The following is a 19,290-nucleotide window of genomic DNA, read 5'->3' on the forward strand; positions in this document are numbered from 1 at the left end:
ATACCTCAAGGGCAGAGAAAGAATAGTGAACTCTTTTTTTCTCAGCCCCTGTGACGAGGAAGAGATAAGTAAAATTATTGGTAGCCTTGAAAATGGGAAGGCAAGTGATATCTCTGTTAAAGTCTTGAAAAAGAGTGTAAATTATCTGTCTGGTCATATCTCTAGATTCTTTAATTGGTTCTTGGACAATGGGGTCTTTCCAAACAATCTTAAAACGGGCTCTATTACACCAATTTATAAAAAGGAGACTCACGATGCCTTGATAACTATCGACCTGTTTCTACATTACCGATATTTGGCAAAATACTTGAAAAAATAATTTATAATAGGTTACCTCATATAGTTACCTCAGTGCTATGAACGTGATTTATGATCGACAATTTGGTTTTAGAAAACAACACTCAACATCTCATGCCGTAAACTATTCTGTCAATAAAATACTTTATGAGATTGAACAGAAAAATCATGTAATTGGAATATTTATTGATCTAAGTAAAGCATTTGACACAATTGAGCACGATAAACTCCTGCATAAACTTGAACACTATGGAGTAAGAGGTATTGCACTAAAAACTCTTGCTAGCTATCTAACAAACCGTAGCCAAGTAACTTCTTTTCAAACTGAACAAGAATTTCGCCGCGGTAAAACCACGCACGATCAAATTTCCCTACTGCCTACAATGTAATTGTTCTACTTTATTGTATCCCAGAGTTAGGAGGTGCACCATAAAAATAAACATGCTCGGATTTGAAAAATTTTTGTACCATTGTTTTCTAGAGACTGTGAGAATTTTCACAATACCAAATTTGTCATACCTTTTTGGAAAGATCAGTGAGTTTCGCCTAGGTGCCATATTTGATGGTGCGCGGCTTTTGGAGCAAAATTAGCTGTAAAAGTCGCGTAATTTGACCAAATTTGACCAAATTCGTTGTTTTTTGTCCTATTATTTGGATATATGTTCAGTTCCTTGAATGAGATCATTCTGAAAATTGGCGACGACCTTCCAATAGGGCTTTCACAACTGTCCGAAAAATTTGGTGGATATCGGAGTTGATATAGTGATCAAAATGGGGCAAAATACACTGCTTTTAGCTGTAACATAATGTCTGATGGTTGGATATGCTTTAAACTTTTCGGACACTTTCCTTGTAAGTCTATGAGTAAGCTTACCAATTTTTGTTGCAATCGGAGGTCGGGAAGGATACTTAATATCTATTTGTTTGAAGAAAATTGTGCTGGCCGAAATTAGCGCTAAAAAACCATCCTACAGTCGGCACGCGCGGCTCACTGTCGATGGCGCACTACCTACCAGAGTGGTGTTTGGCGCACATGTAACATGATAATCGTTTTCGATATATTTGGCGTGCCACGTGCAGAACTTGAAAATTCTGCGCGCATTTTTGTAGTGTCGCGTTGATCTGTGTACGTGTGGTTTGGTTGTAGATCATTTCATATTTTGCGCGGTTTGTTTCGTGTTAACGATGTGTATTATGTCACGTCATATTATTGCATCGTCGTAATAAGTATGCCAACTTTTTTGACTGGAATAGAATATTCTGTCTCATCTTAGTTATTATAACTATAAGTATCTAACATAAACTAATACATTTTGATGCTTACTCGACACATCTACAGCACCATCGACTATATAGGAATCTTTAAAAGCATACCGCAATCTTGATCTTAGTTGCTTCTTGAATGTAAATGTAAAGTAACATCTGTTCTTAAATATGTAAATGTAATCGCTTTTTACCATTCAGTGTCAATCAACTGTTAAATAATCGGCCACGAGTTTATCATTTGATGTAATAATTTAGTTTGTTCTGAATTTTATCACTCGGTAATTTATTAAAAAACTAGCGGCAATAGCGGATTTACTGGGCCGCGCTCAGCCTGTCATTCCGCCAAATCTTTATATGTTAATGAACATAATAGCCTGGGGTCCTCAGGTAATAGCGGATGAATAGTGGAACCTAGCGGATGCCTAGCGGATGCCTAGCGGAGAGCTAGCGGAAATTTAACAGTCGTCAAGCACCTAAAACTGGTTGCTATGCCTGCAATTAATTAACACATAACTGGCGTCGCGCGCGCAAAATAGGTTCCTTTTATACACATAATTATATGGGAGTGGTCTATATTGCGAAGGAGCAGACTTTTGTCATCATCGTAGGACCGTCGAGCCACCTCATATATCCAAACCCGATTACTTATTCCCTACGATCTTTTTGCCTTCGGCAAGAGCAGGGAAAAAAATCGGACAAGTGTTCAGTTGAGTATGGTGTACCCCAGGGGTCAGTGTTAGGACCTCTACTATTTCTGATTTATATTAATGATATTGTGAGCTCCTCAAGTTTGGCTGAATTCGTCCTGTTTGCTGATGATACAAATATTTTTGTGATAGGTCGTTCAGCACAGGAAGCTTTTGAAAAAGCTAATCATGTAATGAAACAAGTCAGTAACTATATGGAGTCTAACAAGTTACATATAAATGCAGGGAAAAGTTGTTTTATGCATTTTCAGCCAGGTTTGTCAAGAGCAACACAGACCTGTGCTAGAACACGGCCCTTTAACAGGAATCTAACGATTTCAATAGATGGCAAAAAGCTAGAAAAAGTTCAATGTACAAAGTTTCTTGGGGTGATAATAGACGAACAGCTATGTTGGGAACCACATCTTAATCATTTATCTTTAAAGCTGAACTCCAGTATTGTATCGATTAAGAGAATTTGAAAATTCATTCCCAAATCTGAATATTTGAAACTATACAATGCTCTTTTTATGTCACATCTTAGCTATTGTATAAGTTGTTGGGGTGGGATCCCTAAACATAAGCTGAATAAAATCTTTGCAATTCAAAAACGATGTATAAGACTGCTATTTGGTAACATTCCCAATTTTGATCATAAAGAATACTACTTAACCTGTGCACGTTCAAGAACTTATAACGAACATATGGCTAGCAAGAACTACTGTCTTGAACACACTAAACCGCTATTCACTGAGCAGAAAATTATGAACCTGGAGAATCTGCACATGTACCATACATTTATGGAGCTATTCAAAATTCTTAAATTTGATGTCCCCTAGTCGATTAAAGATCTTTTCAAGTTCTGTCCTAGAAATGAAAAACTTCGTCTGATTGTCCCATTACTGAGGTTAGATATCTCCCAACAGAACTTTTTGTACACCTCTACGAAAATATGGAATGATCTCATCCCCTATGTATTCGAAATATGTGATGCTAATGTAGATGGGATTATAATCCCGGGTTCTTCCAAAAATTCAGACTTATCAGCCTCGTCAGGTATTATTAAATCTAACCTTAAAAAGCACTTGCTATCCCTCCAAAATCGAGGTGACCCTAATATATGGTAACTAATCTGTATTTTATCTCAAATTCTACATCCGGTACGGCTCTGCACACATGATATCTCTCTCTGCCATGAAACATGGCTAACCTTTCAAACTATGATTTAAAACTAAACCTAAACTAAAACTCAACTGGGCTCTCCTATGTCACCAAACTAGACCAATAAGCAATTTTAGCTTAGATAATTATATTTTTCTATATTTGTATAAAAGGTATAGGTATTGACGTAGTGGATGGTTGAGGGGGTTTCAAGCACAGGTCACTCTCAAATCCTAAAGATAAGCAGTGGCCTTCGGCACTTGAAACCTCTTCAAACCTCCCCTGATTTATATATTATTGATATTGTTTGATTGTGCCGTAAAAATAAATATTTGTTTTATTAAATATTTGTTTTATCAAATTATCATAATTATTATAATTAATTATACAGGCTCATAATGTTAAATTTCACAAACTGAATCTGAATAAGTTGTAATTTTAACTCAATCTAATACTTTAGTAGTGGAACAGCAATACTAAGGTAATGGGACTACTGCGGACCCTCTACCGGCCAAACCTTGTTAACAAAGCCGCAGTCAAGGTTCGGTGAACGGTAGTTAAAAGCGCTTAAGGGACATAAGTCAAATTGGTAGAGCAACATCATGTAGTGGACATCTTAAGAAATGAGGAGTGGGTAGAATGTTAGGTTGCTCCTTTATAAATCGACTTTTTCTCCGATAATAAGTTGACATCAAGTCTTGAAAATTATTCGAGAAGAATCTCGAATAATTTAGTTGCAGCGTGCCACATGGCTATCTAAACTGCAAACCCTACCCATTGCTGAGCAAGGCCTTTATCTTCTCCGACGAGCGGGATCATCAATAAAGAAATACTCCCGATAACACTCAACCTCTGCCTGATCCAGAGGATATCACCATTTTACCTTCACACAGACATCGAACGCTGTAAGAAGATGACGATCAGACCTCATTATCAATCTAATACTGTTCAAACAGCTTTGTTGGATGATATTATCAATGCTGTGTAAGTTTAAACCTTTGATAATGAGAGGTACATGAACAAACCTATATTTAACAATACTACATTCCAGCTTGGAACGAAATGAGTGGAGTTGAACGACGCCCTGTTTATCGAAACTACATCGATCAACTTTTCAACTATGCAGGTTATTAATGAAATACTACTATTTTGTCGGAACTAAGTCCGATCTACGCCAGATAACCCCCTCCATATATCCCTGTCCCGCATCAGGGTTCACAGTTCCTCTTTTGAGTTTGTCCCAATTTCCTTCAGTAACATAGACAAGTAGCTTTGTCTTGGTCGGCCTTGCTGTGCTCTACCATGCATAGGTTTCCATAAGACTAAATCACTGGCAAGTAGCTCAGGATGTCTGATGCAGTGTCCCACCATTTTTAGTCTCCTGCTTCGTAACTTGTTTGACAGCCTTGGTAGACTACCATACAAAGTTATATTGCTGACCTTGTCCTTCCATGAGATACCCAGCACCATACGTAGCATCTTTGTGTATGTCCCGTCCAATACAAATGAAATAAATTATTTTTATCCCGCTTTAAATATTAACAATCAAAATTAAAAACTTATGGATGTATATCACTCATTATTATGTATCACTCTCTAACATCTTGTCCTCACTACAAAATTTGTAGTCATTAATGAACAAACGTTTCTTATTATGATATGACCCAGTTGACGGGGTATTCACATATCGTGAGATTTGAGATGACGCAGGAATGCAAGTTTTATTCCTCGCACTTTGTACTAGAAACAGATCAATGAACAATAAATGCAAGTCGCGGATAACGCAAATTTAAAGTGATATACCCTAATATACCGATAAGACAACTCCAAATCAGTGAATATCGGAAAAACCGAAGCCACCCATGTCCTTGACTAAACACTTATTGTCTGTTGTGTAAATTTCTTCTTGTTATAAATCAAACAATATGTTTTATTATCGAACTGAAAACTGGTAATAAAAATGCATAATTTCAATTTATAGAACTTCAACTATTATTAGGCAGTTCAAGTGTATTTTAAGATGTTTATATTGAGATGCCGGTGTAAATATGTTGTTAGATGAGTTGATGAGTTATGACAGCAGATAATATCTACATACTAAAAAATTATCCAATTTAAGCTATAATTCGTTACAATTTCCCGAATAAACTTTGCTCATTCGTGTTTCAAATTTATCAAAATAAATTACGTAGTAGTTAAAAATTAAAAACTATTAGAGCAAGAACACAACAATAGTCTCTTTAATTATGCAATTCATTATTCAAGTACATACTTAATAATTTGGAATATCTACTCTTTTAATCCATATATTCTAATAAATTATTGAGCCCTCATCAATAAAACAATATTAAACACGTTGAAATAGGGATTTTAAAAACAGTCCATGTGGGTTGAGTGTGAAAAAAACACATAATGTTTCAATTTGATTTAGAAATCAAAACAACAAGAGAACATGAGAACAACAACAGTCTCTTTAATTATACAATTCATTATTCAAGTACATACTTAATAATTTGGAATATTGAAGGGGTACAGGTAGCACTCACATAAGATTAATGATACAATGAATACTCCATGCTACAATGCTATCATTATGATAAAACGTTCAACAAACCATTCTCATAAAACCATCACTATATGTGATAAAAATGAATACAAACCTTTTGTAGGTATAAAACTTTTATTTGTAAAATTTGGTTATTCATAATGAAAGAATGAATAAATTCAAAATCAAGGAATTAAACATATCCCCCGGTTAATAAAATAATATTACTAAGACAGGGACGTTTCAACTGGCGCCATGATCAGGTTCTACGTGAAATCATGAAGACTGTTTCATCACAGATTGACGAGTTTAATTCCGACATCGCCAAGGAATCGAAGAGGGCACCGTCGGTCTTTCACAAGGCAGGCAATAAGCGCGAGAAGGTTACCTTAGCTGACCCAACGACTGGAAGATAATATTTGATGAGGATGAGAGACAGAGGAACTTCCCGCAGCACATTGCAGCTACACCACTAAGACCTGATGTAGTGATCTATTCAGATAAAGCAAAGAAGGTTTATCTAATGGAGCTGACCTGTGGAGTGTGGAAATGAGCAGAACTTTGCTGATCAAGAGAAGCGAAAGATGAAGAGATATCAGCAGCTGACAGAAGAGATAGAAGCCAACGGATGGGCTTGCAAGCTCCAGACAGTAGAAGTGGGAGCTCGAGGCATTTACAACTATTATAGCCTCCCAACATTTATGAACCACCTGAACGTAAAGAACAAAGAGAAGAAGAAGGCCTGCATGAAGATCGCTGAGATCAGCCTGAGGGAATCGTATACCATCTATTTGTCCAGAAACACTACCATATGGACAGATGATTGGGAGTTAGTCAAGAGACCAGTAATAGCATAGTAGGAGCGTAGAATGTTTGGGCCCAGAAAAACATGTTTAATACCGCTATGAACCCGTCATAAGCCGGGGACTAGTGACTACTATGAAAGTGATGATGCTGTGTTGTTGAAAGACCTTCGACCAATCAAAGATGTACCTCATCACGCCAAGCAGTTATGCTTGTAGGTGAATATACACATATAGAGTACAACAACTTTATAACACTCCACAGTGACAAGGTAAATCAAACTACCCCAGCCCATTTGTATAATAATATAAATAGATTTTTCATGATTTAACTGAAAATTGCCGCACGAAACAAAAAATTCCGTGTTCAAACTATAACCTAGTTAGAAATATTTAACAATGAAATACAAGAGTTGATCAGACTGCTGTGCTTAAATTAAGTGCACAAACGGAAACATGCAACTGATTTTAATCAACAACAAAATCAGTAAAATCTTTCCAGTGCACCCTTGCGAGATTTTCCTTTGGAATTCTTTACCAAGTTGTTCACAGTTACACTGGTCACTGATGCTACTGAGACTGGGTCTCTTGCTGCTCCTTCATAGTACGCCCGTGTGCCAAATTTGAACTTGCGTAACGCAACATTACCGTGAGGATCTTGTCGTCTGTCCAGATATGGAACGCCAACTTGGTTCATAGTGTCTGCAACTTTCTGAACAAACTGGCGGTTGTTACCAATAGGTGGTCCATTTCTCTTGACGAACATCTCCTTCTGTAGTCTAAGATCGTCGTTGTGGGGTCCAGCATTAGTGTACCGGTTGCTATGGTACATCTCCATCTCTGAACCGAGTGTCTCAAACAAAGCTTCAGACACTGCAGCTGTCAGGAGTACCGTCAACAGATGAAGCATACCAGGACAGACCATAGATCTCAACTGTTGAGTAATAAGTAGCTTCTTGCAGTAGTGTTGAAGACTACATGTCACGCCTTGTAGTGTCCGATCTCTATCCACCTCGTCTTTTGCTTTCTTCAACTGGAGAACGAGCATCGAAAAAGAAGCATCGTTAACTTGATTTGGGTCACGACTAAGTCTCTGAAGAGGGCCCAACTCGACCACCTTGACAGTTGTGAAAGCTGCCCCCAAGCTAGGAATATCTGTGAACTGTGCACCTAAGCATTGACCCTGACCATGACGATTGAGCTGTCTAGTATTGTCAGGCACATATGCATGACATAAGCTACACCGTTTGTTTTCTGGTATCAATACATCGACGTAGTCAATGTTCAGCTCAGCTTCTAGCTTGTTGAGGAAGTGTCCAGCAGCTGGTAGACGTGTTGCTGACTCTCGCCACCACTTGGTATTGGAATACCAATAATACCGGATGACAGCTCTCATTCTAACGATCATGTCCTGATGGCGTCTGTTTAATTCCAACATTTCTCTGTGCAGATCTTGTTGCGACGAGAGAGAACTTGTCGGTCTTTGTCTTGTCCCGCGACCAGGTGGGACGTATGCTCGACGAGATAGTAGGTCGAGATAGTCCCTGAACACATACTGGCATGCTGGTGAAACAGCATGTGTTCCATCTTGGAGGACACTCAGATGGTCGATCACAGACACAAGAAGTTCTTGCGTGTTCACGTAGGAATTGATCAGTCCCTGATCATCCTGGAACTTTAAAGAACAGCGCTTTAAGATCCTCGTCAGGCCACGCAGGAAGTGCACTGACATCAAGATGTCACTTCTTAACATGTTGTTAAGATGTCCCTGTGCCTTTGCCTGCGTATCCTGGTTAGTGTGGTTGGCAGCTATCTCATTGAGTGCCGCCTCATAAATGCTAAAATTTTTGATGTAGTCATCTAAAAGGTCGGCACCATGAGCCACAAACTTAAGGTCTTTCAGGGCTTTGGGCGAATAGAGCCTCTTGCACAGAGCCTGGGCGGCAGGAAGCAGGTACTCGTAGACCTCCGAATCCCGGAAAAAAACCGATACGTCATGCACGTGCTTCTTTACGGTCTGGAGATCCGAAAATTCTTTAAGACACTTCTTCAGGACCAATTCGAGGAGATGCGATGGGTCCCAGACTTGCATCTTTGTAACCTTTGTGTTGTTAACTACCGCAGGTGGAGGGTCCAGTTGCTGGAAGATGGCTTCCACAACCTGCGGAGATATTTAATAAAATAAAGCTTTTGATTTTAATGTATTATGTATGTATTATTATAGGAATGATCAATCATACATAAAACTAAAAGTTGGACGGATACTTTTACCACTTTAAATACATTTATACTGATATCAGAACGCAATTTTTATATAGGTCATTACCTTGCAGACGAGAAGTTGGCCATCGTAACATCCACCAGACATTGAAGATTTGACGATGGCGCGGTCAAATCCAAATTCCTCTAGTGTCGTCAAGATCGTACGTGCCATTCCCTGACCAGTGTTATCTACACTAGCTGGAGAGCCAATGTACAATGACATGATCAGCGGCAAGGTCAGATTATCATCAAGCGATAGCATTCGGACTGCAAGAACCATGCGTTTCCTGAAATGGGTTTCTGAATCATTCCATTGATTCATTTCAAGGGTACCGCGAAAATTGACCCCCAACAATTGACCCCCAACAATTGACCCCCAACAATTGACCCCCAACAATTGACCCCCTATGTAATTACACTGGGGTCAATTGAACGGGTTACAGTCAGGGTCAGGGTCAGGGTCAGGGGGGTCGGGGGGGGGGGGGGGGGTCAATTATTGGGGGTAAATTGTCGCCCACCCTTTTCGAGAGCGTTTCAAATAGGAATAAAAACCGCAAAAATTCCACAACATTTTAAATTGCTGACAAATAGGAGAAAACTCATCAGATTATTGGTCTACCTATAATGTGCGTTTGTCAATTATTGCTTATTTGATATTTTAAAATATTGCGGTCAAAACGTCCGGTTCAATTTTCTACAGAATTCTTTGTCAAATTTTAATATTTGGACTGGTTTCATAAGTATCTCGAAAACACCCTGTACAGTGTATAATCTATATTTTTCAATATACATAATATGTTATAGATTTTACCTCATCTTTGATTGATCTTTATCGCAAGTGATGAAAAGGGGGAGCGGGAATCCAACCAAAGTCGACCTTGCAGCTTCCAGAACTTTCTCCCGCAAGATTAGGAAGGCAGTGTCAACGATATAAGGGACAATTTCGGACGAGTGGTCCTGATTTCCCATCATCACTCCCTCCTGAATCCTCGCTGCTATCACTTGAGGAAATGATCTGAAACAAAACATGGCTGATTAGGCTGCATTATTCGGGTATTCTATCACAATTTCGCAACCGACTTCTAAACATGTAATCCTGAATCTACCAACGTCTGGTGATCTTGGTTGAGGGAATAAGTTGAGCGAAAAAACACTGAATGCTTTTAATTTTTATAGACATACCTGTGCGAGTGATTAAGCATGATTCCTGTTATACCCACGTTTACTATTCTGAATCGGATAGTAGCCTTCATATTGGTCACTACAGGGTTCACGCTCCTTACTTCCTCCACAAACGTTACATGGCTCGAGTCCTCAATACGGTCTCTCAGACTCTTATTCATTTTGATCCACTTCCTTGATCTAAAGAATGAATGGAACGTATTAATGTTGCAAGAATTTTTCAGTATCAACTTACTATTAATTTTAGATACAACAGCATAAAATATTTGTCACCTAATAGTCTTTAACTTGGTAACAGTTGCCCATGTAAAAGGAATGACGCGTGTTTTGTGACATGGTGATGACTTACTTGTTGGCTTGATTGGGAGGTAGATCATGGTACACTTGTACCCCCCAACCTTTGTGGGACCCCACTGGTTGTTTCTCTTTACATATCCGACATACCACTTTTGAACCCTCAACCTAAATTCAAAATGTTAATGTCAATTTTGAATAGTTTTCAACAATATTTAATCTTTTGTGAGTTTTCGACTTTTAATAGATAATAATTATATTATAGTTTTTTGAGTCCACATTGGCTGGTACTTCGGCCAGTCCCCAACAAAAAAAGAGTCATTTAAATTCCTCTAATTTGTCATAAGAAATATGTTCTTACCCTAAAGTACGCAGGAGGTTGAACATTGCATATTTGTTGCAGAGAAGTAGCATTCATCAAACAGCTTTGAACATGTGTTAACGTTAGGAGTGGCGGAAGTGGTGCTGCATGAGCAGGGGTTACGAGTGCTGGTGCTGTCTGTAGCAGAAACAGCTGCCTATCCCTGCTTTGATTGGCTTGAGGTAATTGTGCACCAACAGCAGGTTGTTGTGCACCAACAGCAGGTTGTTGTGCACCAACAGGAGGTAATTGTGCACCAACAGCAGGTTGTTGTGCACCAACAGCAGGTTGTTGTGCAACAACAGGAGGTTGTTGGACAACAACAGCAGGTTGTTGTGCACCAACAGCAGGTTGTTGTGCACCAACAGGAGGTAATTGTGCAATGTGCACCAACAGGAGGTTGTTGGACAACAACAGGAGGTTGTTGGGCAACAACAGCAGGTTGTTGGACAACAACAGGAGGTTGTTGGACAACAAAAGGAGTAGGTCGGGAACCAGAAGGCTGGATACCGAGTGAAGGAGGTTGGAGGTTCATAGGAGGAGGTTGGGAACCTACTTGAGGTCGTGCTGGCCCCGAATTTAGTAGGATTGCTTCTTTTAGGATACCATCCATTGCAGATCTCTCGTCCTGATTTTAAATTTTGTCATTTTCAACACAGAAATGTCATAACAGTTGTAATTTGTATGATTGAAATTGTTTGCCTAGTGAAAAATCAACTTAACCAAGAACACGCTACACAGTACATAGGTACATGATGTTTGATCCAGAAGAGATGTTCCGAGTAAAAAGAAAGAAGCCGGCTTTAACACTATTTTCATGTAAACTTGGACGGCATTTCCCTATGATTATTGTCTAAGCCTCTAGGGGTCGTTCACATATTACGAAATCAGCAGAGGGGAGTTTCCAAATGATTACGCTAGTGTAATTCTGAAACAATAGCTTAAGCTATGTGTAAAACTGATTACATAGGGAGGGATTTGTCCAAAAATTGATTACGTAATGTGAGAACGACCCCTAGACAATAATTAAAGACCCCCTAGAACCCCCAGTTCAACAACTTATGGAAGGCGCAAACTTAATATTATGGTAAAAAAGAAAATTAATCATCTACGTTGACATGACAGGAATGGTCCGCGCGCAGTTGTCATCAATCCCGTCCTCCTAATCTTTAAACCTATGACTTACTTTTATCTGCGACTGTAGCTTGTGGGATAGTGATTTTAGTTCAATCCTTTGAGCCGAGGAGGACTGGCCCTCCGCAATTCCCTCAGCAAGTGTAATCATAGCTACCACAAGGTCGTCTACTGACTTTGGAGGTCTCAGCATTTTCCTTTTCCCACTCTTCTGGCGCTGAAAGATATTGTAGAGTTGCTTTGCAGGAATTTACATTAATAAAACACCATCATTCTCAGAAACGATCAATTTAGCTGATTTCTATTTATCACCACAAGAAGTGCTTTAATTTTATAATTTGTCGGCATTTCAGTAAACTAGAGCATGGATGAATACAGATGAGCAAACGCTAGCATTATCATAAACTTTTATAAGCTTAAAGCTTATTCGCTAACATTATATTTCTCGCCTCGTCAGGGTAAAGATGTAGCTTGCGGGTAAGTTCAATTTAAAGCTATCAAAACCATGAAAACAGAAATAACGTAAATTATGTACAGTATAAATATTTAAAAATTAAAATCCGTACTGTAAAAACCTGTTATAAAATCATATACAATGATTTTTTCATCTCTTAAACATTCTGTAGTACGTTTGCCCTCGCTTATCTATGTAGATAACAGTTAAATTGCACTTGCTTGTGGCACGGACTGTGGTAACTACCTATCTACCAACCAACGACTGACAGACTGAGGCTAAGCGGTACGGGAATCAGAACCGTCCAATACAAAAAGCTGCTAAAAACTTTTGTTTAAAGTAAGTGATATGACAGGATTAGAAGATAGATTGATCGGTGGATTCTCCCCATTTACCTGCCTAGAGCTAATTGATAAGTTAACCGAAGAACAGATCATGAGGGAGAGCGACCTCATATTAGATCCTGATATCGTTAGCAAGCTACCTCGTAGAACCCGTAGCGACAAGGGAATTAATGGGGCTCGGGACGCCCTGAGAGGTCACTTTCAGCTTTTAGTTGGCCAAGAACAAGATGGTTTATTGAATCTTTTATTTAACACTGTCAATAATCTAACTGACATGATTACGAGGCACACTGAAGACTCAACAAAACGTGTGGAAAGCGCAAGAAAGCAGTTTGAAGAACTCCAGAAAGACATCGCCCAAGGACAAACGCTCGCTTCAACTACTACTGGAGCTACGAACACACGCTGCAGTCCTCCGCTGATCCCTTCCACTCCTCCTAGCCAACGTCCACATGGTAACATTACAGACTCAGAACCAGGTACATTACCATTTGAGACACTTGATGGTTCCTGTTTTGAAACATTTTCGACTTCTTTACTGAACGATGACGTTATATATGACCGCACTTTTCCTAATAGACGTGTTGCATACTATGGTCAGTTTTCTTATCGCTATTCCGGCGGTCTCCATCCAGCTAGAGACGTGCCTGAATCATCTTATTTGAGTGGAATTATCAAGGTACTTAAGACCCGTCACCCAGAATTTAATTTCAACTCTGTCATGGTCACTTCCTATGATGCTCCCCACTCGTGCATCCCACCCCACTCAGACAACGAAGCCAGTATCTCAAGAGATAGTAACATCATCACTCTGTCACTTGGCTCTCTAGAGAGGTGGTATTTCGGAGGAAGATCCCTGGTAAGTACAAGAAGGTGACTTTTACTGCTACTCATGCTTCACTCTATGCGATGTCAAGACGTAGCCAAGATGAATGGGATCACTCCGTTCCAACGACATCTGTGGAGAATTTTGAGGGGCCACGAATGAGTATTACGTTCAGACTGCTAGAGGACCCCGGACCAAACAAGAGGAACAGACGACACCAAGGACGCTTAATGTCACCAGGTCTGTCATCACCGCACCATGAGGATCACCTAACCCCGCAACGACATCTGCGAGTTCTCATTTTGTCTGACTCTAAGAATCGCACCTTTGACTGTTCACTTCTCAAAGAGCCGATCATCGCATTCAGAGAAGACCTATTCCATCTGAGAGACTTAGCTCAACACCAAGCATTAATTGAACAGTCCGATCTAGTCCTGATAAGTGCCGGAGTGAATGATCTCAGATACGGTCGAACTGATCCCATGAATTTGCACAACCACCTAAAGCATTTCACAAGTAAATTCAGAACGGAATTCATTTTTGACGCTATCACACCTCTTAACCTGAGTGCAGACCCCTATTTTGAGCTGAACGACAGAATTGACAACCTGAACGAACTGCTTCTCCACCTTTCTCTACGTTCGGCCAATTTTCACCTGTTTGACAACCTGAATTTTGGTCTGCCTCACCTCGCACGAGACGGCCTCCACCTAAACAACACTGGGAAATCTATAGTAACTGCATGCTGGGTAGACACTATTCTAATAAGCCTAGGGTTTCGTAAAGGATCATTACCCCTAAGACGTCCATTTTTAGATTTATACTATGACTATATGAACAGTTTCGGTTTCGGTTTCGGATGAGAATTGAATAAATAAAACTATTGTCAATACCAATACTAAACAAAAAGACTGATCTGCAAACATATTTCAAACCAAGTCAACGTAGCACGGCAAATTTAAAACCTAATCAGTAATTACAGTCCCCTATGTAACATTATTGGTAATAAACACTTAAACACTTAAAATCGAAATTTTGATACACTATCTACACAATAAAATTTATTAATATCAATTTTTCTTTATTCAGTTTTTATTTCATTTATTTAATCTGTTTTCAACTCTTACTTTATTCTGTCACTGAAAGTGGAGCGAAGTAATCATAGGCAACACGGCTCACAGCCCAATTGCGACAAATGCTATATTCGTATCCCTAAAAGTTCTCCTGACCTAATTTGTGACCTATGTGCTGAACGTAAACATTTAAAATGCCAGAAACTATCAAAAAACGATGCCCGGCACATTATAAATTCTGGGAACCCATGGTTCTGCTATGAATGCATAAGCTCAATTCTCCCAATCAATGCCTCTGATGTCCCGACGAATAAAAAAAGTAGTGTTAACAAGACCAATTTTAAAACAAAGTGCATGGCCTGTAACGGGTTTTGTTATTCTAGATTAAACATTAGGTTTTGTCCATGGTGCGATGAGTACATTCATAAAAAGTGTTTTAGAGATAATTTAGGCTGCATAAAGTGCTGTGAGTCGTTAATCCCAGGTTATTATGTGACATCTTATGATCTTTTTATGAACTGTAGCAGCCGAATCACTGCTCTTTTCAATCCATACGACCGCTCACATGGTTTAGATTTGATCGGTAACGCTTTAGATCAGGATAACGATGAAAGTTACCAATACTGGAACGAAATCAGCGATATATTAACCAATTGTAAGTATCAGCAGCCATCGAACATTAAAAGTTCCTCCCGTGATGAACTGAAAGTGTTTTCTCTTAATGTGCGATCATTAGTAAAGAACATCACATACTTCCATGAAGAAATCGACAGTTATACTAAGTATGACGTTTTGTGTCTTAACGAAACCAATTTGAAGTTAGATAAATTACCAAACGGAATCTCTGACATTAAAATCGAAGGGTTTCACGAGCCTATTGTTCAGGAACCATTTCGCAAATCAGGAAAAGGTGGTGGCCTTGTAATTTACATTAATAAGAGGGTTTGTGATCCCGAAAATATAGAAAATCTTGAGGCAACCACAGATCCTGAAGACACATGCGCTGAATTTCAATTAGTTAAGGTGCATAATTGCAAAGGCACAAACCAAACAAAAGTACTGATAAACTTTTACAGGTCCCCATCTAAAGGTACTCAGAACTTCTTAAATTCTTTGGAAAAGGTGCTACGAGGTCTTGACAGACATTCTCGCAAGCATATAATGTTTTTTGGGGACGCGAACATTGATCATATAAAATTCAAAACTGATATTTCTGGACAGAACCTCATAGACCTCCTTGCCAAGTATGGATTTGTTCAGACGGTTTCAAGGCCGACACGAGTCACCGATCATAGTGCTACCTTAATTGATCATGTCTACACAAATAATATAAATAACACAGTAAGCAGTAACGTTGTAACGGTGGATTTATCGGATCATCTTGCTATCGTTACCACTTTTAAACTAAGTAACTCTTCGCAACAACATCTCAGGCTACCCACTAACACACAACCTAAACTTAGTTATGAAACACGTGTCATAAATGAAGCCAACAATGCTGCTTTTAGGGAACTCATCGATGGGGAAACGTGGGACGAGATATTAAGTACAGACGACGCTAGTCTGCAATACGGAAAACTTGCAGATATATACACCAAGCACTATAACACTGCCTATCCACTAAAAATCAATCATATTCGCCGTGAACATGAGCGTTCTAATACTAAACCCTGGATATTACCCTGGCTTGAAGAAGCATGTGCGCGGAAACAAGAAAGTTATCATAGTAAAGTACTTGAACCTACAATGAATAATATAGAGGCCTATAAAAAGCTAAAACTTTTCTGTAAAAAACATGTCAACATTGCCAAACAACGATACTATAAAAAACAATTCGAAAAATACCAGGACTGCTCCAAAAAACAATGGCAAATAATCAACGGTTTACTTGGTAGAAGCAGGAAAACAGAGCAGTTAAGACTTAAAGGTTCGGACGGGTCGATTTTGAGTTCTGAAGATACCGTGGCTGAAAGGTTTAATGACTATTTCTCGAACATTGCTACGAACATCAAAACTCAGATAAGTGCCCGTCAGACCTTTGACCCTGGGGGGTTCCAGGAATATCTGCCCACATCCTGTTCTCAATCAATCTATCTCCAGCCTGCTGAAACGATCGAAATTCAAAGAATTATTATTGGTTTGAAGAACAAAGCGACCCTTGACACAAAAATTGAACCACTAAAAGTAGCCAGTTCCAGCGATAGTTTCCTTGCTATATTAGCAAAAGTTATCAACGAATCCTTAAGTACAGGCATATTTCCACAGGCCCTTAAAATTGCCAAAGTAACTCCCATCCATAAAGGAGGCTCTAAACTTGACGTTGAAAATTATAGACCCATCTCTCTCTTAGGTTCCTTCTCAAAAATCTACGAAAAACTGATGCACCGACGTGTCTTAGAATTTCTCAACAAAAATAGTTCTTTATTCGAAAATCAGTATGGGTTCCGTCCAGGAAGGTCCTGTGAACATGCTCTTCTTAATGCACAAAGTACAATTTTACACTCTCTTAGCAAAAACCAAATTTCACTACTGCTATTATTAGATTACAGTAAAGCGTTTGACGTCCTGGATCATGCTACACTGCTAAATAAATTACAGCACTACGGCATCCGGGGAATAGCTCTAAAGTGGTTTGAGTCATACCTAAGTGATAGAAGCCAATATGTAGCAATAAACAATTCACATTCGTCCCACAAGCCTATTGTGCATGGTGTTCCACAAGGGAGCATACTAGGTCCCTTACTTTTCGTCATATACATCAACGATCTTCCCGGTATTTCTAACATGATGGTAAAATTCATACTTTATGCAGACGATGCAAATATCATTATTAACGGTTCCAATGTCCAAGAACTAATGCTAAGGGTCAACCAACTAACGGAAACATTATCACGGTGGGTTAATAGCAACGGATTAGCACTAAATCTAAAAAAGACGTGTTATATGATTTTCTCGAAAAAGCGCATAGAACCATCATTGATTAAAGTACAAATAGAAAATACAGTATTAGAACGTAAAACTGAAGCCCGGTTTCTTGGTGTAATTGTAGATGAAAAGCTTAACTGGAGTAGCCACATAAAAGCACTGAGGAGCAAGATGTCAAGATTTATTGGGGTGATGTACAGGATAAAACATAAATTGCCAATGAAGGCCCGTTTACAGATTTTCCAAAGTTTTGTTCAGTCCCATTTAAACTTCTGCTCACTTGTCTGGGGATTTGCTTCAAAATCTCTTATAGAATCTCTTTTTGCTAAACAAAAACAAGGTATGAGGGCAGTTATGGCCGGAAATGTGAACTACTACTACAAGGACGGAAAACTGCCAGAGCACACAAAACTAGCATTTAAAGAACACGAGGTCTTAACCGTTCAAGGGGTTATCGTTAAAAACGCACTTATTTTACTGCACAAAGTTCGAAATATGTCTAGTTTGTTACCTAAATCGATTTCAGAACTTTTCCCTCCTAACACACCCAAACAAGGAACGACACACGAACAAAACTTAGACTGGTTATCAATTTACTCACAGACTGACCTGAGATCTAGCATCTTTTATAAAGGCCCAATGCTCGCTATTTCAGAGCATAACACTCGCATTACATGCCCATCCAGTATATTTTCTATCAACATATATAAGAATTCGTCAAAAAAAGTACTGCTAGACTTGCAAAGTGCTGGCTGCAACGACGAATGGCCACCATTTTTACTCCACAACCTACCTGGATTACGTAAATCACAAAGAACATAGTCAATAATCACTCAAAACCAAACTCATACAGCTCAAATTAAACAATCTGAATCAGGACAACATTTCAAACCACCTGCCATTCTAACAGCACATTCCTTATTTCACTGCCACATAGCGCATATCTACACTGATAACACACCTAATTGCGGTGAGGCAGCATCATAAAGTTACCAATATCAAATATGTTTGCAGATCAGGGCCAGTCGACTCGACCAATAAAATTTTAATCGAATAGTTTTAATAGATAACATCACAATTATAATCTGCGTGCCCCTCGGGGATGAATATTTAACTTATTTCAATTATATATTACTTTTGAGTAAACATTGGCTGGTACTACGGACCAGTCCCCCAATCAAAAATATTTTGTTTCTATGAGCGATTTACATTTCAAAAGCAAACAAGAATATTCAATCAAGACAATACAGCAGATACAGAAAAGATTGACAGTTAAACACTAAAAAGCGTGCAGTTAAGTACAAGTGTACCAGTTGAACAACAACTGACAGTGAAATCATTCAGCAAAGTTCAATCATAGGAATAATTACTAATTTGATTTGTGACTTACAGTTGCAACGATTTTCCCTTTTCCAGATTTATTTTAATTATCGTGGAAGTATGATTATAACATTTTCATCAATCAGCGATTCAGCATGGCATTTTGATTAATATCGAATGCGTTTACATCAGTATCAAACAGCTTAAATCCTAATCACAAAGAATAAACTGGATGCTGGTCATGGATGCTGGTTGCAAAGCTAAAGCTAAAAACAGTTTTTACGTTAGAATTGCTGGATGCTTTTTCTTACCACTATTTCGACATTGTGTCACTTTTATATTCTCTCTGAGTTAAAA

The 19,290-nt window shown here is 38.8% G+C and overlaps 2 protein-coding genes across 4 annotated transcripts in view; both read right to left on the reverse strand.

Moving 5' to 3' along the window:
• LOC134826248 (clathrin heavy chain 1-like) overlaps positions 1–19,290 on the reverse strand; it is a 106,863-nt gene that overhangs the window by 21,027 nt on the left and 66,546 nt on the right. The gene's annotated exons all lie outside the window — the stretch shown is intronic.
• On the reverse strand, positions 11,015–11,470 carry LOC134826833 (keratin-associated protein 9-7-like). Its single transcript, XM_063839337.1, has one exon. The coding sequence runs from the start codon at positions 11,468–11,470 to the stop codon at positions 11,015–11,017; it is 456 nt and encodes a 151-aa protein (XP_063695407.1).

This window comes from Bolinopsis microptera, chromosome 2 (genome assembly GCF_026151205.1).
Source record: "Bolinopsis microptera isolate Bmic1 chromosome 2, MBARI_Bmic_1.0, whole genome shotgun sequence".
Lineage (NCBI taxonomy): Eukaryota > Metazoa > Ctenophora > Tentaculata > Lobata > Bolinopsidae > Bolinopsis > Bolinopsis microptera.